The 25,275-nt window shown below is 37.3% G+C and overlaps 2 protein-coding genes across 4 annotated transcripts in view; one reads left to right on the top strand and one right to left on the bottom strand.

Annotated features, from left to right (window-relative positions):
- LOC135082224 (uncharacterized) overlaps positions 1–12,981 on the top strand; it is a 78,411-nt gene extending 65,430 nt beyond the window's left edge. Inside the window, exons 2-8 of one of the 2 annotated variants that reach the window (XM_063976991.1) lie at positions 730–808; positions 4,220–4,432; positions 4,658–6,075; positions 6,497–7,330; positions 8,966–9,172; positions 10,041–10,180; positions 10,674–12,981. In XM_063976991.1, the coding sequence (XP_063833061.1) occupies positions 4,220–4,432; positions 4,658–6,075; positions 6,497–7,330; positions 8,966–9,172; positions 10,041–10,180; positions 10,674–10,924 (3,063 nt within the window). In that variant the 5' untranslated portion in view covers positions 730–808 and the 3' untranslated portion in view covers positions 10,925–12,981. Of the gene's footprint in view, positions 1–729; positions 809–4,219; positions 4,433–4,657; positions 6,076–6,496; positions 7,331–8,965; positions 9,173–10,040; positions 10,187–10,673 lie in introns of both variants that reach the window. The other variant, XM_063976990.1, reaches the window with a different exon arrangement.
- A 2,050-nt stretch (positions 12,982–15,031) lies between these two features.
- LOC135082232 (nuclear speckle splicing regulatory protein 1-like) overlaps positions 15,032–25,275 on the bottom strand; it is a 30,818-nt gene continuing 20,574 nt past the window's right edge. For both annotated transcript variants that reach the window (XM_063977002.1, XM_063977001.1), the window contains exons 4-5: positions 24,335–24,562; positions 15,032–17,197 (exon numbers count right to left, since the gene is read on the bottom strand). In XM_063977002.1, the coding sequence (XP_063833072.1) occupies positions 16,086–17,197; positions 24,335–24,562 (1,340 nt within the window). In that variant the 3' untranslated portion in view covers positions 15,032–16,085. The remainder of the gene's footprint in view (positions 17,198–24,334; positions 24,563–25,275) is intronic.

The raw sequence follows: 25,275 nt of genomic DNA, 5'->3' as shown, positions 1-25,275 counted from the left end.
AGTGATATGTGTAAATACGAAAAACAATAAAACAATTCTGATGACTTGTGGTACATACAAATAAGTAAATAATAACAGTTCTAGAAGAACGTACTACCTTTGGTCGCAAATATAAGTAAAGGGAATAGGTTAAGGAATGAAAGGTTGCATGAGGAAATAATTATAGGGTAATAACATAAACATAATTATTTATCAAAGAGATAATTTTTTATTTTTATTTTCTTTATTAGGAAAACATACAAGAAATATAAGAAAAAGCTTTGGAACATTTCTACATTGATCCACCATATAGGTACCTGCACCTTTTTGCTGTAATCTCAGTTTATCTACTATTTTCACGCAGGAGTTGATAATATCATTGACATCCATTTTGAGGAGTTTCCTGCGCAATTTGCGGTATCCATCTCCTTTAAGGATACGACAGACATTCCTTTAATATGCTGTGATAGAACCTTGTGGTATTTTATGATCGCCTACTTATTGATGGGTTGGCTTTGAAAAGGATATTTTAAGTGACAGCTTGTTACATAAATGGATAAGATCCTGTAACTTACAGAATAGGTAGAGCTCAAAAAAGGAGGAAAAATATTTGTTAGATTTCTAGTTTTTTTATAACAGTCTTCAACTAAACTTGTCTGTAGATCTGTAGATAGGTATTTAAATCTTCCAATTTCCCCACACCTCTTATACTGCTGTGACAAGTCTAAAATATTGTTTTTGTTGTTTCAGGTGTTCGGGATAGCGGGAGAAAGTATAAGACCAAGATGCTAATAATTATTGGGCCCAGGGCCCACTTGCACGCGGAGAAGTGAGTGATTTTTACTCTTTCAATTCATTTTATTTATCCTACAAAGGCCTCCTACTAGGTGGACCGACGATCTTGTAAAGGAAGAACCTGGATGCGGGCAGCGCAGGACCGTGCATTGTGGAAAACCTTGGGGGAAGCCTTTGTCCAGCAGTGTACGTCATTTGGCTGAAACGAATGAACGAACTAATCCTACAAAGAAAGAAAAAACCTCTTAACATGTTAAGAAACTAATCTTCAGCTTGGTGCCCTGCCCTGTATAGGCCCTGCCCTGATTTTACTAAAATTATCGATAAGTTTTTATCACGGCGCGCATCTTAACCGGCAGTAGCTACTAGCTATCGAAACATCGTGACAGAATAGTAGACGTATATTTACTAGTATAATTTTGTGGTATCACACACCAGTAAATGTCTCTTCAATACTAAAATTCACGAACTTCACAACTCTTTGTTAGAAAATACGCTATAGTATTTTCATTTTATTACTAATTCTAAAGTCCGAGTGTCTTCAGTTTTTAAGACAAAGTAAAGTTGCTTGTTTTCTGTTTGTACAATCGGTACTTCATTGATTGTCAGCTAGCTGTATATGATGAGACGTGGACGTAATAATATGTCTTAATGACCAATTGTTTAGTGGCTTCTTAAGGTTCAGCCAAACCAACGCGATCACACGCGATCAGCCGGCGTCCAGCGATGGCGACTAGACTTAAGATTCAGCCGGTTTGGTCGAACCTTAAATGCATTGATTGCCATCGCTGCACGCCGGATGATCGCGTTGGTTTGGCTAAACCTTTAGTACTTCTATGTAAACAATGTAGACTGAACTTTTGTCTGTTTTCATATTATATGTATAGACAGCACATAAGACTCTATATTTCTATAGCAATTTAGCACTTATCAAAACTTCATAAGCTACCGCAGTGATTGATAAACCGAAATGGAATGGATCTATGACAACAATTTCTAACCAATATGTCGTGAAAAAGTAATCCAAATCCACTTATAGAGCTTTCGTTGGCGTACTTTCAGTGGCTTTCATGTATCTCTACTTAAATAGACAAATGAATGAATAAAATATTATGGAGCTATAACAAATTATCAATAAGCAGCTCGTCTTCTCGTAATCTCAGAGAGTAGTAAACTACGTTACGGCCTACTTAATATTGCTCTTTTAAGAGCTTTAAAACGCTCTTTCAAAGATAGTTTTATGTTATCTTATAGTGCCATCAGAATAATAAAAGATTAAGCACAATATAAAGTCATAAAGATCCCATGTGTATAATTTCCAATGATATTCGTAATACTTGATTGCCATAAATTGTACATACACAATGAAATGTGTACGGTGACGGCACATCAAGAGTTACAGTGGTATTGCCAAAGTCACTCTTATTTCGTTATTAATAAGGGCGGTTTCAAGGTTACGTTACGTCCTCTGTTTTGCACATGTTTTTATTTGAGGTTATACAATAAATATTGCGTTTGTTCACTAATTATTACGTTGCAAAATTTTTCAATGAATATTTCAAAACGTTAGTGTACAATTCATCATTACTTATAGTACGTTTGACTATGTAGGTATTATTCATAATTATATGAGGATATGCAAGATATTAGATAAGAAGCAGATGGTTAATCTCTTCCTTGAGCTCAAGTAAAATAAGTTTTCAAATTTTCTTTATCTTTGTTTTTCAATTACTTGAGAAAATTTGAGATTTCCAAAAAGCGAACCAAATTTTCGGTAATAAGTCCCAATTGCGTGGGCATACACCAACAAAGTGGACAGATAACCTCATAAAGGGAAGGCGTTAGATGCAGGCAGCTGTCAACCGGCCAACCTGGAAATCATTGGGGTAGGTCTATATTCAGCAGTCGACCTATGGCTGAAAGATGATGATGATGATGAATATAATTGCACTGGAATGGACAATCAATACAAATCATTGATTAAAATACATGTACAGTCAATAAGTGCATCCGTTTGCACTAAATCACTAATATTGCAGCAGTTGCAGTGCGTATTGCGTGCGCCCGCGCAGCCAGCCAAGAAAATGACTTGCGCACAATCATTTTCGTGCCTAATTTGATATTCACCTGCAACACGATAGCTGTGTAGATCATTTTCATCGAGAATTGAGAATAATTACAACCGAATTCTTATTGGAAGAGCAGAATTTAATCACGCTTTTCAAGAATCTAAAAATGGTCGCTACATTCCAATTGAGTTGCTGCTGTAACTGTTGTTTGTTATGAAATTAAATAAAATAATTATTGGTAACCGGTCTGTAAAAGATTAGCTGCGCTCGCACCTTCATCCGTGCGGAATTTTTCCAGTCAACCAAGAAATTATCTCAGGTAACACAATACGATACTCACATAATTTATGATCCTAAGTGAGACCCAGGTGCCTATTTTAGCAGTGCCATTTTAGTCAATCTACTATTTATTTTTATCTTTAATTTCTCGGTGCGTACTTATACCGTTTTGCAGTACGTTTATTTATTTGTATAGAGGACAATAGTGTCTAGGACTTGTATAGAGGACAATAGTACTAGGTAAACCACAAGAGGATTTAAGACACTATTTAATCAAAGATGTAACGGTTAAATACATATTATAGGTATGTAATAAATACACATAATATCCTACACATAAGTACAAGAATGAAAAGGTACCTTCTCCACTCATCAAGGAATCAGATATTTTATATAACCTGCTCATAGTCCCCACCGCAGATGCGTAACGCATTGCGTAAAAAAGAAAAACTTCGTATTTTTAGCACAGAAATAGGTAGTACACCTTTTTGTGTAGTGAGTGATCGATAAAAATAGTTTTTAAAAAGGCGATTTCAATGAGTATAGTGTGGTTTAATTTGTATTTCAGTTATTATCCGAAATTGGAACTGAAAGGTACAGACCACAGCATATTAGACTACCTTCACAGTCCATCGTAATTGTTCCCGTACTTGCAGCCTTTCTTGGAAATTGAGTGACATTATGATTGCCAAAAAGCACCTAATTTAACGAAAAGATGTCACAGCATCACTTTAATTCTTACTTTTCGTAGACGAGTGATTGAGTGAGGTACAAGCTGCCATTTTGCTAATTAACTGAAGGTAACCGAGTTCTTTCCGCCACTTCTTCTCAGCATCAGCCGATAAGTGGTGGTATGGCCGATTATATTTGGGTCGTCTACTATAACTCTATAAGTGCTTTGAAAAGGGCCTACATATTAAATTAATAAATAATTTTTATTTTTTATTCTTCTTCGACGCTACACTCTTGCCAGAGTGGTGCGGTTTTGACCTGATCAGTCCAACGCATGGGCGACCTGCCGCGCGCTCTTGTGCCCTCAACCTTCCCTGCACGACAAGTCGTTCAACAACTTGAATTAGGGTTCCTTCTCATTCCAGATGGTGACGTGTGACAACGACAGCGCGCCTCTCAGCGGGTTCCGCCTGGGCGCGCGCGACGATGAGACGCGCAGATCGCGCGCACCCAGCGTGTCTTCCCTCTCGCTGTACAAGCAGAAGATAGACGCGCTCTTCGACGACACCCGCTCGGTCGCCAGCCTGCCGCACTATGGACAAATGACCGTTTCTGAACTGGGAAGGAGGGACAGCAAGGTTAGACATCTTCTTTTATTTTAACCTAGCTTTTGACGATAAACAAAGATGAACGCACGGCCCAGCTGTTTTCCCTCTTGCTCTACAAGCAGAAGATCGGCGCGTTCTTCGACGATAGCCGCTAGGTTACCAGCCCTATTTGATTTGATTTTTATGCTGAAGAAATAGTGGTTAATAAATAATTTGTAACTATAAGTTTGAATAGTATTGTTTTTTTCATTACAGGTCAGTTCCGCTCGAGATAGTAAAGCGACGATATACGAAGATGATGATGACGACTATTGTCAGAATAAAATCAACAAGATTAATAATACGGTCCAGGATCGAATAGAGAGGATGTTCGCAGACATGGCCGGGGAGTCCAAGCCTACTTCGGAAAACATTGGAGTCCACGTGTTCAGTGTTCACTATCTAGGATCTACACCACTACAAAATAAAGTCACCAGCCTATCAGGACTCCAGACTCCACTGAAGGATTTGTATTTCGCATATAGAAGAAATTTCCGCCATAAATGCACCCTCACTGGTCGGTTAGAAATATCTAAAAGTGGATTAAAAGTAAGATATAAAGGCGAAAAAGGTGACCTTGAGCAACTAAATCCTTTTCCTACAATAGCAGTCTGGTCCGCTGTGAAGTTCGTCGTTCAACCTTCGGACGACGGAGGAGACTTGGGCTATGCGTTCCTTCCCCTCATCACCGATCCGGACAACATCGATCGTCACGCTCTATTTAGAACTCTAGAATCACAAGACAGAAAATACATCCTCTCCCACAACGAAAATTCTCATTCACCACTTTTCGCTGTTGTGATGAGGAAAATCGGCGTCGCTAAGCAATTGGAGTGTCATGGGTTTGTATGTCAGACGACGGAAGACGCTATTGTGATAGCAGCCACGCTATACAAGTCCCTCATGTCACACATGAGTAGACAAGGCCATACTGACAAGAAGAAACTGAAGAACCGAAACGGTGTAAGTTGTATGAGTGTGACGAGTAGTCTCTCTCCGAATGATGTTCCTGTCAGGCCGCCCCGTAAGAAGCGAAGTACGTCGTCCATGAGCGGAGACAGTGACCGAGCAGATGGTTTCTCTGCCAGCGAATCGTTTCACGAACGGTCTAGACATGAAAGGATTAAAAAGATCTCATCGGAGAGCTTACCTCAGCTTCCACCCCCTCCATCTATACCTCCCGCCGAAATTAAACGAATCACAGTTGAAGAAGTGAAGGCTAAATTAGACTCGATAAAGCATAATGATACGAGCGGTAGCGACACTCAAGGATCTAAAAAGTCAATGGGGAAGAAGTCTCTGAACCCCAATATAAATAAGCTTCAAAATATGCACAACGCCCAAAGCAGTAACGAATCCTCTGTTAGAAGTAAGGTGTCAGAAAAAATTGAATTATTTAGGGAGTTAGAGAGACGTAAGAATCTGCAAAGACCACCGACTGTACCACCACCTATACCTTCTAAGCCACCATCGGACCCCCCACCAGAGCCTCCGAAAGAACCTTTAGGAAGAACTCAAAGTGGGAGGAAATCATTAAACGAGTCTGGGGACATATTAACTAAAGTAGCCATTCCGCGATCCGGAAGCTTCCTCAACGCCGGGGGACTCACGAGGTACAAGTCGATCGGACACAGGTACGTATCGCTATAGCATTACCACTCTATAATTGCCTACTATACGGTCGTCGGGTATCAATTCAATTGTGAGCGCGCGGAGTTCTTGTCAATTTCATTTCTACGCTTGAGCGACATCATTTCCTTTTTAACCAATGTCGGCCGCTGACATCTCGATAATTACGAGCTGATCACAAAAATAACTCACTAACGAGAGAGGAATGGAACGCGCTTAGTGGAGTGTTTCGCCATCGTGCATGCAAGTAATTGTGCCAACGCAACCGCGTCCGCTACATTCCTCTGATCCAGTGTAACACCCGCGGTATTTTTTGCGAATCATCAGCATTACATCCAATCTATTGCTTGCCCAAGAATTTTTTACCTTGACTGATACAATAATTACGTACTTATAAAATTAATGAAATAATTATATTAATTGCAGAAACAACGGTAAGAAAGGAGGTGGGTCGCCGTTAGGGTTCAACGAACTTTTCAATGAATTCAAAGTTCAGGAGAACTTACACTCTATGGATGAGATCCTCAACGCCATTATAGACGCAGAAGGAATGTCCTTCAACGACTTGAAACCGATATACAAAGAATTCCTATTAAAATTAGCAGTTACACTAACAAAAGACGAAATATTCCAGCACAGTAAAGCAATCATGAAGAAACAGAAAAAGAAAATATTAAGAAGAAACAGTGTTTTCCAGAATAAGAGACGAAAGATATTTAAAGGAGCAAACGGTCTTCGGATGGTATTCAGAATGCCATTTGGAAAAGATGTACGGAAGAAGGAGATGAAGAAGCAGCTTTCTTCGTTCGATCTACAGAACATCAACAACAACAAAGAGCCCGTATCTGAGAGTTCAGTGTCGACGTCCAGTTATGATCTAAGACATTTTCGACCGAAAGAGCCTATAGTACCGCCGCCGAAAAGGCCAGGGACTCGACAACGAAGTTCGAAGCGCTCAGATAAAATTGTGCAGGTGTCAAAACGTAATGGCAAAGTGTCGAGACCAGGAGAAAGGACTTCGACGTCGGAAGATTCCGATTTCTTGACTCTGAGTAATCGACTGGGATGCCAGAACAGAAACAGTTCAAGCGGATATGTGTCTTGCTCCGAATGCGAATCAGAGAGTTGCGTCGATCGCTGCTACTGCTCGCTGAAGGGTGACTGCAAATCCAAATGCTACTGCTCCGCAGTCGAAGAGCACAGAGACTCAGCCAAGACAAGACTTTTGAGTAAAAGCAAAAGTTGCAAGGATTGCTCGAGGTGAATATACTTACTTTTTAATCTAATTAAAATTTATGATTCGCTATTAAATGAGTTAGTGTATGATGAAATTAATTACGTTACGTTGTCAATAATGAGAGTGGTTATAAAACGTGATGTTAATTAACTATAATAGGCGGTCACGGTATTCAAAGATTTAATGATGATGAACCAAAGGTTTAGCCGTACCTATGTATCCAAACTACGAGTACAATTTTAACGCGCAACGTACAAGTAACTTGCTAATTAAGAATATTTTTTCTGTTTACCACCGAAAATTTCTCTACTTTCATCCGTCTACGTTTACATTTCATTTAGCTCTAATAGAAGCGCATCTTGGTGAAATGAGTGTGTGGCTTTAATTTCATTTACAGAATTGTCGCAATATCTCCAAAGGAATTCCTGCCTTGTTTATTGTTATTTATGGTTCATTATAAAATAATACGTGATGCTTGTAGAAATGAAATGTGCGCGGTGGTTATTAGAGCGTGGCGCGTCCGCCGCTCGCGACGCCTCATGAGTAACTGAACTAAATTATAATTATTTACAGTTGACTGTGAATTTGTAATTTCACTGAGATGCAATATCGATCCTGCTGCATCATAAATTTCATCCTATCTATGACAAATAACTGATTGATCAAGTGTTAACTAATTGTCAAATGTCTCGAGTATTTTTAATGTGAGTCATATGAGATTGGATATCTTCACTTGTTGGACGAGACGAAAGTCAGCAAAACTGATTCTTAAATAAATAAAAAGATTTCGTGCGTATTGTTTCAGTATCTAAAAGATACAATTTATTAAGTGACGTCAACTCACTAGAGCATCTCGTTTACATTCGCGTGCCTCAGACCGGAGAATATCTAATTGAATTCAATAAACGCATCAGATGCGCTTCGGATGTACTTTCTTGCTTTGTTTAACTTTATTTTGTCATGTGTTTTAATCTTTGAATTGTATCGTTTCAAAATAAAAGTGCGTGTTTAGTTAAATATGAAATGAGTCGATTGAGATCTCTTTAGTTTATGTTTGACGATGGTTTTTACTGCAAATTATTACTTGGTTTAGATAAGACCTAAATGGGGAACTCATAGCAGCATTGCCTCATTAACATGTTCCACCATAGTAGTTACCTGTCTTTATAGTCGGCACTTATTGATAGTTTTATTATTACTACTAACTTTTTCCTGAACATTTCCTTTTTTGTTATCATAATTTAGATTTAATTGCTTTCAAATAAACTAAAGTAGGAAGTACAGATGATATTTTTGTACCTATAAATGCAATAAAATTTTCAACTGAAACAAATAATTTTATTACATTTGGAACTTAGGGTATGGGACTCACGCCCGTATTCACAAACGATGCTTGCATAAGTGAAGCAGCAAATCGAACGCACAGCTCTGTGATTGGTTAGTGTGTCACCCTGTGCGTCCACGTGCACTGTGAGACCTCATAGTAATGTTTGTGAATACATGCGTCAAATCTATACATAAGTAGAGCTTGATTTTTCTGCTTTGTTGCTACAGCCGTAGTCACCACCAGACTCTTTGCATAAAACAAAGGATGCTTAAATATTGTGACGATTCATCGAACCTACATCCTAAATATGTATAATGTCCAACAATTCCAGGGAAGTATACGACGCCGACTTCAGCTACTGCTCCTGCGACTCCGAGAGCTGTGCGGATAGCAACAAGTGCTACTGCGCCGGCCCTCGAAGGACCACCATGCAGACCTCCCAGAGTTTAGAATACTTGAAGAGCCCCTCAAAGAAGACCTATGCCGAACAGATGAAGAGGACCTTTGACGAGTACGAACATAAAGGCAGTAGGAACAGGTAAGGCTACTTACGATGTTTTGGGGGATACTAGTATAGTAATAAAGTGCTACTGTGTCAGGCCTCAGAGGACCATCATGCAGACCTCCCAGAGCTTAGAGTACTTGAGGAGCCCCTCGAAAAAGATCTACGCCGAACAGATGAAGAGGACCTTTGACGAATACGAGCATAAAGGCAGTAGGAATAGGTATCCACTAGGGTCTAGGAGCGCTATACAATCTGTCATACAATAGGCTAGTTTCCTAAAAAAATTTTTTTAGTCCGTCATGTTTAATATCAAAAAATATTGGACACATATTTTTATTTGTCAATCTAACAAATACGAGTAATTACATAGTTATGGTGCGTTGAAGTTCCGCACGACGTCACAACGTGCGGCACTTCTATGCAAGCATTGACGTCACGGGCCTCTTCTTATGGACTTTGGCGCGCTTTATCTCTTTAAATTTTCATTAGTTTGAAAAAGTGAAAAATACGTGTAGAGTATTTTTTGATAAGTTAACTGACGGACTAATTAAAACTCTTGCTTTTTGACCCAGGAAACATCCCTATTTAATGCAATTTTTTGCGCAGTCGCTAGCGAGCACATCTAACGTAAACTCATGGTAAGCACACTGACACCCGAATTCAAAAACATTACGTTGAGGCCTCACAATGCGCGTGGATGCAGAGGCTGACACACGAACCAATCACAGAGCTCTATTTAATGCTGTGCGTTTAATTTGCTGCTTCATTTAAGCAAGCATCGTTTGTGAATATGGGCGTGATAATGTTGGTAAACTAGATAGGGCTCCTACAGCGGGAACCTGAGCTGATGTTGATGATGAAGACACAGCACATAATATTAATGAACGCTTGCTTCTTCCAGATCCAGCGGCCTCTCCAGCCGACGCCGCGAGGAGCGCAGCCGGCGCGCGCGCAGTTCCGACAGCCTCGCATTAGACTACGAGCTGCTGCTGCAGAACAAGGCCAGGGACACCCGGAGCCGCAACATGCAGAGGCTTACAGGTGTGTGTGAGTAACTATTAATGTTTACGCAGGGATCTGTGTTAGGGCCTTTACTCAAAGCATATGATCAGTTCTGCTGAGAGGTTTTGACGATGTGGTTTGAAAAATTGCTCAAGTGCAGTGTAGACATTGTTACAGAGACACGTTCTAAAAATGCTCTATGAATAAAGGCCTTTAGCGAGAAACTTATGCCGAACCACTTACGAAGCTTGTGAAAAATGCTGTCTCCCATGGAATAGGCATAACGAAATTGTTTGCCTCAACATAATTATGCTGCTGCATTTATTATCTGCTAGATGGCAAGATGAAAATGGTAAAAATAATTGAAGGATTTCGCTTCAACAGTTTTGTTTGAAACACGTTAGTAGAAGTCAACATAGTACAGGTTTCTGAAATCTGATGAATCATACAAGTTACAGAGGTATAGAGAAAAACTGCTTGCTGCAGAAAAAAAATGTTTAGAGGTACATTGGTTCCTTTTCTTTACTTTCAGTGCGAAGTACGGGAGCGGGCTCCCACGATGCTCTCAGCGTGAAGAAATCTGCTGAAATGGCGGCCCTGTTCGCTGACGTACGGCTGTCCCAGAGAACAGACGTTCGCTCTCTGGCTGGTGGGCGACGGTCGCGGCCCCCACCCTTGCCCCCCTCTCCCCCTCGTGCTGCCCCACCCCTGGCGAGGATGTTCGACCACCGCCCGTTGAGCAGAAACGCGAGTCTTGAAGACACACTGGGGTATCTACCTTAGATCTGGTAGATGGGGCTTATGAAAGTCTGGAACTAATAGCAACTGAAAATCTGGAAAATCTTGAGATATCAATAGGTCACTAATGCCCGTTTTCACCATCAATCCCTAATTTTTAAGTGTCTATGAAAACAAAATTCCTGTTATTTGTTACCATAGCCGCTTTGTTTGTCACCTGTCATCCGCTTTGCAACGGAGGGAAGTCGAACCTTAATTTCGAACTCCTCCTATGTTCTTCTGATTAATTTCGTTGCGGGTCCAATGACAGTTTAACTTTCCCCCGGGACAAAATTGACCTTTATTGGTTGGGTTTTTGTGGCGGTCAAGCTGTAGATCCTGGCTACATAGGAGTTGCAGTGGTGGGAACGAGAGGTGGGAATAGTCCCGTACCATAGCCGCTTAAAAATTTGGGATTGACGGTGAAAACGGGCATAAGTCTTCTTCACTGCAGGAGCAAGGTGCTCTCATATTTATCAAAGGCTGATGAAGGATCTGAAAACAGTAACTGATGTTATTCCATGAAAGTAAGAAAGAAACACCATTGATTGCCAAAAATTTTGCTGAAGTCAATCACTGGTAGATTTCTATTACGTACAACTTTATTTACCAGATTTTCTATTGGTGCAGAACGTAATTCTCTGCATGCAGTACCAGTTATCCTGGTTATAGGTATACCCGTTCCTACCCGAGCATGCAGTCTTGTATACTAGTTCAATACTACTTTTGAGTCACAATACTTGAGGAGTTCTTTAGGGAAACCCACGAGATCCTCTTTCTCCAAGGTTTGAAGTTGGCAGATCGACTACATTCATTAGATTACTTACAGTGCAGTTACGTACAGACCGTTCCTCTCGATGATCGATTGATTATACGCGAAATATTGAGGATATTCTTCGTACTTATCATGTTCATGACGTCCAGATGTGCGTTAAAGATCGGCAAATATCATAATAAACCTATGAATGAGACGAGGTGTGTTAGTCTCATTCGAGCAGGGTTTGAGAACATTTTATTTGATCACCATCGTATTTAAGGTCTAGCGATGATTTTGTGTCTTTTTTATACTTAATATTTGTGATAGTTGAAGTAAATATTAACATTCATGAAGCCAAAATTAAAGTTACAAAGATTAATCATTTTGAAATTTCAACCTATTTTTGAATTGATATTGAGAAATAATGTATTATTAAATTGTTTACCGTAACCTTAATAAAGGCAAGTAGACCATAATAATTATTAATATTTTTTGCCAAAATACATGTAAAATGTCTGAGAGATTTAATTGTTATTAGTAATAATAATTTCCCTGAAATCGTCTTGTATAATTTCAATAACACACGTATACCACCTTATTATAAAATAAGGATTTTAAGTATAACGATTGTTCTTAACTTAACTTATGTATGTAGTTATTTATTGTCGAAAATAACCTTTATTATACATAGGTGCAATTTATTGAGTCACTTCTATGTTATAGGTATTTAGGTAGGTAATGTCTCATTAGTCTTACATAACATACATATTACGGTATACCTACTATGAAACGATTTTAAATGGTGATACAGCGCATTGTTTTGTTATCTTAGTGAATTGGTTAAAGGACTACGAAGTTTGTTACTATTTTTTAAGTGATAGTCAACGCCTTTGTAAAATTTGTCAGCAAATTCTCATCTCAGTGAATGTTTCGATCAAAACTTGGATGGATTTTTGTGTTTAAATTCAATTTGTATAATATTTAAAATACTAAATAAACATGTGTCCTATTCCCTTTTAAATGGAAGAAAATATTTATAAAACAATGTGTTGTTGCTATAATAGCAAATGTACTTATAAGGTAACTAAATCATTATCGTTTCATAGTATCATTGATGTTGTTTGTAGTTATTGTTTGTATATTAGTATAGAATTTTAGCTTACCTACTACGCATTTGTTGATCTTACCAATGTAACTGTGCAATCTCGGTGCAATATTTTGTAATGATAAGTGCTGGCTCACCTGCCGTGTGCAATATTTCGCTGTAAATATTTTTGATTGAGGAATAAATATAATAAAGTTATAATGTATTTTATTTCCTAATTTGTTATGTTCATTCTTTAGCAGAGGGTGGACAATAAAATAAAAAGGTCATTTCTGGAGAACTTTCCGAATTCATGCTGGATGACGGTCAAATAAATTGGGTGTTGTTGAGTATATCTGTCCTCTAGACTGGAGTAAAAATATTCATAAAAATGTAGTAGGTACTAGAGTAGGAAATCATTAGGTAGGTAGGTACAATAATTTTTTTTTCAAGCGTTGGATCTGTATTTTTCTACCTCTACAGGGTGTTAGATAAATGGGTATATGAGCCGACACTAGCCCATGTTAACATGGTCATATAAATGGTATGGTGAAGTCAGAAAATTGATATCTGCATTTTAATTATTTTAATTTTCATACAAATCGGATTTTATAAAATTTATTTTGTATGAAAATTAAAAAAATTAAAATGATGATATCAAATTTCTGACTTCACCATACCGTTTATATGACCATGTTAACATGGGCTAGTGTCGGCTCATATACCCATTTACCTAACACCCTGTATATTTTCACTTAATCTATACTTATACTCAAATGACGTAATATTCACACCACATAATTGTAAAAAATGCAACACGGACGGGTAATAATTTATGGTAATAGGAAAATCTAGATTGTAGGTTTTTGCTCATGCTGGGTATAGTGAGAAAAAAAATACATACAGCCGAACATAGAACCTCCTCTTTTATTGAAGTCGGTTAAAAATGAAAACGTAACCTGTAGTTTCATCCTCATCATCGTTTTAAAAATCAATACAAGGACAAGTGGCCGCATTCAAGTAGAAACATGCATACGCAAATACAATCACAGATCAGAGGTTTAATCAGCCGGACACAAATATAATTAGCAATTGCTAATTGGCAATGTTCTCATTACATGTATTTGGCTAAGCCGCTATTAGCGCGGATAAGGCCCGTTAATGCGTGCGCGCAGCCCAGCTATGCGCAGAATGTCGGCCGCAATCGGTGTTTAGGGTCTACACACATTACCCACCTACTTGAAGAAAAACCTTTGGAGTGCTGTCAGTAACAGTTTCAATACCAAAATAGTTTTTTTCCGGACTTTTTTGTACGTTAAGTACCTACTTTTTCTTATTCACGAAGAAGCTCTTGGCCTGAATCTCACCTGATGGAAAATGATGATCAGGTCGAAAGGTGGAAGCGAGCCTTGCCCGGAAACCTCAACCACAGAGGAACTGGCTATCTTACCTCTAACTGTTTGTTCAGTCCGTGATTTAAAAAAAATAAAACTGTCTTTAAGTGCTACTTGGTTTATTTGAGCTATAGGTTACGAAAAAGGGCTAAATTGGGTAATATCAAGGAGTTAGACTAAAACCAGCACGTTAAGTAAAAAGATAAGTAAAAGAAATTTACCTATACTAGATCCCTGTATGTCTTTCTGTTATTCTCAAATGGCCAAATAATATCTATCTATCTTTATGTATCTTCTAAAATTCAGTCCTCTCCAATGTGCAAAAGCTTTAGTACGTACCTTGCGACACAGATGCACTAATGAGCCAATTTGAATTCGTTTAGAGTAAGCTCGATTGGTGCTCACTTTATAAGGCATGTCACTCGCATGCCTTAGTTTTTTGAAGTCGGATAACGCACATTCTCGTTTCTAACATTGAGTTCAATCCTGCTAAACGTGCCCTAGAATGCACTTTTATATGATGTATCGGCAATTTATAAAATTTATGGTTTTTACAATGTAGAGTCCTTTTTTACCCTTAAGCCTTCGGGCCTACCATGTCAACGTTTCTAAATAGGTCAAGTTATTATTCAACATTTAATGATTTCTTTAAATAATCTGTACTTGACAATAACCTAAGTAATTGTATAAGGTGGCAATTCGAGTGTAACAGTTGTTGCCTTAGGAAAAGGATTTAACTGATCAAATATTAAACTGCTGTACTTTCATATTAAAATTAACATCCTGTATATGGATAAGTAATAATTAAAAGTACCACTAAGTTTTTGGTTTAACGTTAAGACGAACATCGATATTCTCGTAAATAATAATGACAAATAAATAATTGAAATGTAATTTTATTAGATACTATTATACAAACAGAATACAACGGATGGATTTGAATAAAATGTCACTGGTACCTAGATAATTTATGTATATCTACAACATAAAGTTATTTTTCATATTATAACAATTTTCATGATAATCTCAATTTCAGGGAACGAACAAATTTTATATGAATATAATAAGATTTTTCATATACAAATGAAACAGAAAGTTTGGAAACCTTTAAATAGCATTTAATATTAATATTTTTATTGATCCATACATTGAAGTCGTATTTCTAATTTCTAAATCTTGTCAACAAGTTATTTTTCAACATGTCTTAAATAGGTACATATAATAATGCGTAATAATCACTATGTCAATCTTCATAATCATTTAAGTCTCATTTATGTGATGTATAATTTATATTTACAATATATTGATAAACCTTTCCACAATGAGTATTTATAAATATATTTTATTTGCAATGTATATCTATTGGATAGGCACTACGAAATTAATGTAATTACTATGATTAATACTAATTACATGACTACTCTTTTTAATGACAATAATTTTGATAATAATTAATATTATACTCTTTTAAAAATCAGAACGTAACACTCATTGTTTTAAGTAAGGTACTTTATGAAAATCATCAATCGAGGTTGCAATCCAAAATAGGCATAATATATTTGTGATATTATTGATTGTGACTATAATAGAGCTGGTATTTATCTTTGAATTCTTCTTCTTCTTGAATCAAACCTTTCAAAATGTCTTTTAAATCAGTTATTCATAAATACAATATTTGAGCGTTACATGCATAACATCATCTACATAAGGTACTCGTACAAACGTAACTTTGTCCAGATTACTAATAAATCTTCAATGGCCTCGTGAAATACGAATATTCTATCATTATGCCCGTAATCGGTGATTAGGAAGTCGACTGACTCATCCTTGATCTGGCATCTTATTCAAAACTAGTAAGACTTGAGGTCCACAGAACAAGGTATTCATAGCTTTGCCGCTAATTTTAAGTGGTTAAAATCTAATTATGGCATTTTAGTAAGGGCGCACGGTCCCGAGGCGACCTCTGGGTATCGGCTCCGCGTAACTATGGCGGAACTTCGTCGGCTGTCGGTCGGCGAGATCGCGGAAATCTCTGTAGTCTCTGTCAAAATACCTGTCTCGGTCTCCTTCAGTGTACGACTGGCGCTGGTCGTCCAACAACCTCGAACGACTAAACGCCCTCTGCCGGTCATTCCAGTCTCTCCTTCTGTCTTCGATGACTGGCTCAATTATCTCATCCTCGTCAATGCGACGGTCCAGCTCCCTTCTCTCTCTGTACCTGTCCCTGTCAAAGTCATCCCTGTGAACCTTAGGCTCTACTCTGTTCAAGTAATCTTCAGCCCCGTATTCGTATCGCTTTACGTCTTCTCGTTTTCTTCCTACTCGTGGCAGCCTCTCTATCTCCCTGTGTCCCAATTCTCTAGAGTCATCCCGAATCCGGTCGGCCTCTTTGCGTCTCTCTGGCTCCCTGTGAGAACGCTCAATATCCCGATGAGAACGGTCAGGTTCTCTCCGGGAGCTCAGTTCTCTGTGACGCTCCCGCCGCTCGTCCCTTCTTTCCTCCTCGGGGGAAGAAGTCGAGCGGCTGTTCCTCTCGAGCATGCTCCTCCGTATCGCCATGTGCTGTTCCAGTTCCTTGTTAAACCGTTCCCTTTCTAGATTCATGAACTTTTCTTTAGCGGCGTTGAATCGGTCCTTGGGTGCGGCTTCGGCGAGCTTGAGGCTGCCTTCGCTGGCTCCTCGCTGGAGTTTGCCGAACCTGCGATCTTCGACTTTGTCCATGCTTCTGTTCGAGGGTTTGGTTTCGGCAACGTACCTTCTCCTATAGTTGGTGGAGTCATCGATGAATTTCTCTGGTTTTTCTTTGTTGACGCGTTCTAGGGACTCGTGACGGAACCGACGTTCGAAGGTGGCTTCTCGGAAGGGCGCGAGCTGGTCTCGGTATTGATCGTTGTAGTCGTCGTTGTAGGAGGTTCTGTCGTAGCCGCGGGGGGAGAGGGTGCGGCGGGGAGGTGAGGCGCGGCGAGGGGAGGCTGCCCTTCTTGGCGGTGATGGGTCGAACGCTTCGTGCATCAGGTACGCTGTACTCTCTGCCCAGTCTTCCTCTGGAATAATAAAAAAAGGCATGGTTAAATATTTATTTATTCATGAATAGAACGGTAGTACCAATTACACTATTCAAACAAGACGTAACAAAGCTTAAGGGATGTTCAGTTAAAGTTTGATTTGTGTTTGCTGATTGATGATCAATACGCTTTCCGATCGTGGAAATCAAAAGTTTTTCTAAAACTACGACGAATGAGGTTCATACAAGCCTAGTTATTTTCAGGACACTGCCATGACCCCGAAATATCTAGTCTAACTTGAATAAGGTTACAGGATACAATGATGCTGTTTTAAAATTACAATTTGTCACAGCAAAACGGTAAACGTACCTATCCAAACAATCCATCCATCTCTCCGCAATAGGAAAGTGGTTGAGTGCAAAAACAAGTCGCAGGTCGACATAATGAATAGGCGTGTCAAATGGTCGCGTGGACTCTACTAGTGTACTACCTACATAATTTGCGAGCTATCATGTTATCTAGTCCAGAGATGATCCACTTTGACTTTCAAAATACACTAAATTCTTTAAAGTTGATAACTTATTGAAACCTAATTAACATAATGTTAGCAGTAAAATTCTTTGGATATTTTGAAAGAATGTTTTCATCTAGGTATATAATTTATGTCCCTAAAACGCTACCAAATGATAAGTTGACGATGCCATTAATATTATTATAATTTGAACTTTAAGTTACTAATGATATAATTAAGTAAAATAATTTGCTTTTCCTTCGTTCGTGTTCTATGGATTCTTTGCTCCGCTAGCCCACTTAAAACTGCGTAATTTTATGCAAACTTTTCGTCTTGACCTATTGTCACTAAAACCACACATTTACACTAACGGGATCTCATCTTGAAACTCTTTACTAAACTTGTTTCTAAATTCAAATTGACATAGAAAAGAACCTGTTGACGATTGAGATCCCACGTGCCGCCATTTTATCGGACGCCATCTTGAATAAAAGCGCGCGCTTTTTAATTATTATGGGATTTAGGTGACTACGATAAGTTTCATTATTGTTGTGCTGTGGTGGTCTGGTTCTCTAGCACAGTATGGTAATAGCATTAATTGTTTTCATTGGATCAACTTTCTTAAGCATTTCTGTTGGAAGTGGTTTATCTATGTCTTTGTTAGCGAGTTTCCCACAAGTACTTATCACTTTCTTTAAAACTTTGATGTGACGTTAAAATTATAACATTTTTAATTAAGTAAGTACCTAGTTAATTAAAAGCAAAATGAGACGAAAAATATGACGCTTAGGTTTTCGTTTTATAGGCTCAAAATTCATGTCGGTGATTCCTTTAGTTGGAAACACAGAATAAGTACTACCTATTATTGTTTGAATCTATGGGTATTTGACAGTTTACTGACTCGCTAAATTCTCTGGACGTATCTTTACCATGATAACTGTAAATTGAATTAGGCTACAAAAATACCCCGGCCAGAGTTTCATAATTGTTCATTTGCTATTGCAGAATATATTTTAAAGTTGATTGCCGAATATGATATTTTTTCTACACTCTTTTACGTGAATTGCGACTGAAACGAAGTTATTGTGTGATACGCAGGTACTGTGAGACCTTTTAAGATACCTGAATTTCTGGATACGAGTTGATCATCCAAAACGTTGCGGTACCTAATAACTTTATAAACAAAAGAATTATGCATTTTATTGTTCGGGCCGCATATTCATTTAAAGATTTTCCTAACAATTGCTATTTTTTCGCTTTGGGAAAACGGATCGTCTCGCTCTGTTCCATAGAAAACATCCTTTGTCTCTTTCATGGGTGCATTGTTTTTGAGCCAGTGACGCGTGGGAATTATACCTAAATTGCCCATTTGAAGGAACACCATGAAAAACAGGCAACAAGGTATTGTGTAAATAAGATGGTTAGGTGCAAAACATCTTTGAAAACCTTTTGCTTGTTTTAAACACGCATACACAGTGCTATAAGTAGTTAATACAACAGTAATTATACGTAAATAATACAAGTTAGTAAGTAAGTTATTCTGCTGGGAACCCTTTTGTTCAATACATTTTTCATAGGTGTGTAGAAGAAGGTACTTATGAAGGTGTAAAACTTGTGTACACGGAGGTGTACACAAGTTTTAATTAAAGTAATATTTTCTACAACTGGGGGGAGCCCCAGTTGTAGAAAATATTACTTTAATTTTATTAGTTACTTTGTAATATTTGTCTGAATTAAACACTTGCGCTTCATTCAAGAGGCAAAGAAATTCTAACACGGGAATAATATCGTACTTATTAGATTTCAAATTATTATATTTTGATTTCGAAATAGGTACAAAGATACATTGATTTATAAATGTAAATAATTAGATTTGTTATAAACACAAAGTAGTAAATCATTAAATTTTCTTTTGGAAATTTAGCCGACAGTAGAAACGTGCCAGACACAGCTAACGATGTAGAGTCGGTGTTTTAAAGGTTTAGAAATAAGTAGGTATTTATTAACAAATTGAATTACTACGGCCGAGTGAGTTAGCTCAATAAATCTCTTATTTTTGGCTGCCCAATTTCGTTATATTGCAGACAATTGTATCAGAATAGAACATCGTATTTATATCGTTAATTGAATTTATCGGTAGTGTCTGATGCCCTATTAAAATTGTTCTTATTTTTTTCTCGAGAATATTCAATTCAACAAAGGTATCCTTGCTTATATTGACTATACAGGTTTTTATCTAAGGCGATCCGTGGTGAATTTAAACTGCTTGTCAACTGTTATCCGTTTTGCACTGGATCAACTCGATCCTTAATTTGGAACTATGTTAAGTATTAAGTCTATGTTCTTCTGATTAATTTCGTTACGGGTCCAATGATAGTTTACTTTTCCCCGGGATTAACTTGACCTTCAGTGGTTGGTTTTTTTTTTGTTAAGTTGTAGATCCTGGCTACACAGGAGTTGCAGTGGTGGGAACGAGAGGTGGGAATAGTTTTTTATCATGATAGAATCATAACCTTCTACACTCGGTGGATCAAAGCAGTCAATAGGAAAACGTGATCTATTCTAAAGTTACAAAGAACACCTCTAAACACCAAAGATTCAAAATTCTTTGTGCTATGTCAAGGTTTGAGCCGTCATTAGCGGCATCTTCAATCAATAAGAACGTGTTTTGATCACAAAATACACAATTATTAGCTCTTATTTTTATAGTCATAGAGTTCGATTCTAAATGGAACATCGGTACCACCACTTAGGAAAATCGTGACTATCCCATTTGTGCGTAAGGGCAGTTTGAACGTTAACGGCTTTTCAAGTATACATATTGATTCGATTTAAATGGAGATACAACGGCTAGGTTATTTAAAAAGAACATCACCAAACTAAGTATATTTCTTTAGTTAACAAACGTTATTAAAATGTGAGTAGGCTTATACATATTTAATTTTAAAAGAAATATAATGATGATGATACTATCATGATGGTGATGCTTCTTATTGGCTTAATCGAAGATGACGAAAGTGACCGGTTCCTAATTTTAGCACAAATAAAATTTCTGTATTTACCTTTAAACTTTTAAATGTTGTTTTCTTATGTAAACAGTAAAAGTTATTCTATTGGAATTCTATAAACGACTGGCAGATGTATAAAATATGTGATTATTTTTCTAAATTTTACGAGGTGGCGCATATAAATAGCTTCATTTCATTAGGTGAGACTTGGTGGAATTGGCATATAATAAATTGTCTAAATTCCTGACAGTATATTTTATAAACTTAACCTTAGACACCTTTTGTCCGTTTTTAATAACAATTCAATGTTGTTGAGATTTTCTTTTATTTTTAACAGACTTCAACAAAAGGAGGAGGTTCTCGGTTCGGTTTTAGTGGACTTTTTTGGAGGCGGCTTAGTTTTTGAAGTAAGGGTTTTTTTTATATCTCTACATATCGCACTTATTTTTTTTTTCAAAACATTACATTTGAAATAGGCATTTTTTTTTCATTTTAACGGTTGTTCCTTCTTATTGTAGATAAGAATTAATTTTAAGAGAACATCTAATATTAGAAGAATGTATTTTAATCACATTACTGATTACCATAATTTTACATTAATGTAATTTGACAAAACACCAAATCGAACTAGATGCATTGGCAAAACATGACACACTTTGGTTAAGTGGGACAATTATGTCTCTACAAATCGTAGGGCGGACAAAAACCAAGGTATGCGTAGGACAAACTGCTATGAATATGCAAAACACTATGATGTAAACTGCGAGTGAACGGCGGGTCACGACTATGACGCCATCGGCACCACGAAAATCCTTTTTTTGTTTTAGAGGACATTTGACAGTTGGTAAGATCTTATTAAAGCAGATATAGGAGTAGAAAGCTGATAAAAACTATTATACTTCTTACAAAGAAGACATTACTATTGTTGCTCTACTAATTCACTTTGGTGTTTTCAGTACTTTTCACATGCTTGATGATTTTTACAAATGTATATTAGTGGTACATAATTGGCTATCTACTGTATACAGAAGACGATTGTCGTTCTACTAATACTTTGCTTTTTCAGTTCCTTTTCATAAGTTTCACGCTTGATGATTTTTGCAAATAATTGTAAAAAGGAAACATTGCATCTATTTTAAATTAAAATTAATATCTTGAGATGTATTTGTTTTTTGCATTTTGACACGTAAGTTTTGCGAATTCCTTTTGCGATTGACTGTACCAATACTTAGGTTATAACCCAAGACGGTCTTACTCAACCTTTGACATGATTTATTGACCACAATTAGGGGTTAAATCAATATAAACACAATTATGTTCGCCATGGGAAGAGCGCTCGTGTTTGTCTCTATAAATCAGTCACTTAAACGCACATCAAACTCTACATTTTCGTTGCAATACAGCCTTTATTACAACTATATAAGATACTATAATGCTAGCTTGATGTGCCTTTGTCTTTCTTTACTAGGCCATCGACCTCAGGTCACGTGTTTAGACAGCACTGCAGTATGTAGAGCTTAATTGTTTCTATTGTTTTGTGTAAGGTAAGCTAACTGGCAGACTGAATATTTAATGACTACTTGTCATATTTTATCATCAAGTAAAAAAATAAAAAATAATGTATTTTTTAAGTAGGCTTTTAAATTTTTCATTGCAGGAGCCTGTCTCTAAGCCTAGGTGCAGACCACCGACTTTTAGTTGGCCGATAGTTGGGTCGGGCTGTTAATCAGTATTGAGATGTATGAAAGTGCGCACACTACACCGATTGATTCTTCATACAAAATATAGAATCACGCTCAACTATGGGCCAACCTGCACCTAGGCTTAGTCGGCGGATAGTTGGGCCCGATTCTAATTTGTATGAAGAATCGGCCGATACCAATGTGCGCACTTTCATACATATCCATACTGATTAACAGCCCGACCCAACTATCGACCAACAAAAAGTCTAGTCTGCGGCTATAGGCTATTACTGAATGATTTGGTCTGCACTGCCCACATGGGTCAGACGGGAGTGCAAGTGAGGTCTGATGTTCGCACATTTAGTTGTCCCCCGATATTTATGGCATTACTCGTAGTTCTCATCAAAAATAATTCATGGAATAGTTCATATTATGGTAATCGATGACAGTAAACTTTAATCGAATAGACATAGACCATACATGTCATACATATTCTATATCCCACGGCAATAAAACTAAGCTCTTGGCACAATGACAATATTAAAGTAAAAGCGTTCAGTATGCAACCAGTACAAACCCCTACACTTCCTTGTCACGCATTCTAATGCTGATTATGTGCATTCATAAGTGATATAGTCACGAGTTAGGCTTGGCTGTAAGGAGGCAATTCGTTGAACTGCACTCTTAAATATAAACCCCCTTACTAATAAAAAGTTACACGGTTGTTGAACCCTGTTTTAAAATGACATTTCCATACTAAACGTCACTTTAAAACACTGTTCAACGAGCGTGTAAGTCTTATTAGTAAGGGGGAAAGTAAATAAATATACCTCTATTTCTTTTTTTTATTGAACGAAAAGGATAGCGTGTGTCTTTGAAATAAAAGGTTGTTCAATCTGGTTAATTCAAGCCTGCGATCCTCTACTGGAATACAAAATATTTTTCCAAATTGTGCGCTCCTCTTGGAAATCGAATACTAGACCATTGTATAGAGATAAAGACTAGTTATAAAAGTAAAAAGTCAAAGAAAAATTTTTTTTGCAACCAATAATTATAAAGGAATGGCATGAATATCGGTTTCAATTAGCTATTACACTATTTCTTACGATTTTTTTTTGTCTTCTATTAAAAGAAGATTCATTGATTTTACACAATATACCAAAATTCTTTCCTTGATGCAGCAACATGTTACATGTCCTTAATAGTATTTAAGATATCTATTAATTATGATTAGGTAACAACTAAGTAGGTACTATGTATTTTTTCGATTTGTTCTAAGGAAATAGTAGCTTCCAATCGGTTTTAATAAGCCGTGACTACACTGCGGAAATGCCAGAAGATTTACATATTTTTTACTGTCTCCAATGAAATCATCGGGTAATCGGTGTTACAAAAAACATCAATTTAAATACGATGATGCTATCGTTAAAACATTCCTTGGATCAAAATAAAAACATGTTAACTTGATACAAGCATCCATCTAAGACCGTTTATTTTTTGTTGTAGCAATTCTATACGCAATTATTTATTATTGGTTTTGAGGTTCAATTTACCAATTAGGTAGTTTTTCAGTAAAATGTGTAATCCTGGATTTGTGTGGTATTTGTGTCCAATTTGATTAGGACAATGCATGAATGAAACTGACTAATTAGAAAATGAATCTGGAAATCTATATTAATATTAAAAAAAAACTGTATCATTACTAAAAGTTTGTGAGGATGGATGGATATTTGTTGGAATTTTACGCAAAACTTACTGAATAAAATGTTTGACTGAAAGACAGTTACGTAAAATCATAGAGGTTACTTTTTATCAAGTTTCACGCGAGCAGCTAAATTAATGCTATTATGTAAACAAGTCGAATTGAACGACCACGCCTATGGTGGTAATTTCAGACGCCTTGGCGAATCATATATCAGACCACAAGATAAAGGATGAAGTTGAAGAAAATGAATCATCAACACTCAAAACTCACCACTAGTGCTATGCGTGTCGTGCGGCCTGGTGTAGTCGTTCCTCTCCGGCGACGGAGCCAGATCGCTGCCGATCCCAGAACTGCCCCCCGAAGACTCCAGCTTACGCCTGGCATTCACCCCCACTATGTTCTGGTTCAGACACCTCCGGGTGTCAATGTTGCTTAGATTCCCCTTCTGTCTGTGGACGGTGTCGTAGTCTCTTGGCGGCAGGAGAATGGGGCTTTTACCTGGAACATGGCCAATGTTGGTCGCAAATGTTTGAAGGGTTGGTACTTGATGGAAGCTATGGCGCTGGTGTTAGCACATAGGCATTGTGGTGCGGTTTCAACTATTGCGATATTATTCATGAACAATTATATTATTAAATACTGCTAATTATTTAAGGTATAAAAAGCTGTGTTGTATTTGATGACGAAGTGCAGCAGTGTATGTTACAGATGAACAGGGTATTATCTCAAAAACACCGGCTTTAGTTGTTTCTTATTGCATAAGTTTAGACGTACGCGCTTTTTGGATGACCTCACCTATCAGATAGATATGCAACCTTGCTCATTAGAAAACATATTGTTTTTTTTTCAAGTATTTATAAGTAATTATTTGTTTTTATTTTGTTTATACCCCGTTCATCAACATATATATTATGTGTTAGAAGAGTACATTTGTAAACATGTTGTATAATAATATAAATAAATAATAGCATAAAACTGATAAATAACCCACATTTTACGTATAAATCACTACGGGATAAATAAGCCATACGACTCTACATATATCCTATTCAACTAATAAACATAAATACGAGTGAATGCAGAGTGGTAACTACGTTTCATTCAACTACTAAACATAATTAATTATGTATGTGCAAATAAATACATACCATTACCATGCAGTGCACAAACACATAGCAAGCGCTACCTACTGAAAAAAGGAAACTCGAACT

This window comes from Ostrinia nubilalis, chromosome 21 (assembly GCF_963855985.1).
Source record: "Ostrinia nubilalis chromosome 21, ilOstNubi1.1, whole genome shotgun sequence".
Lineage (NCBI taxonomy): Eukaryota > Metazoa > Arthropoda > Insecta > Lepidoptera > Crambidae > Ostrinia > Ostrinia nubilalis.
Note: the sequence above shows the minus strand (reverse complement) of the source record. Positions and strands in the feature narration are given on the sequence as shown.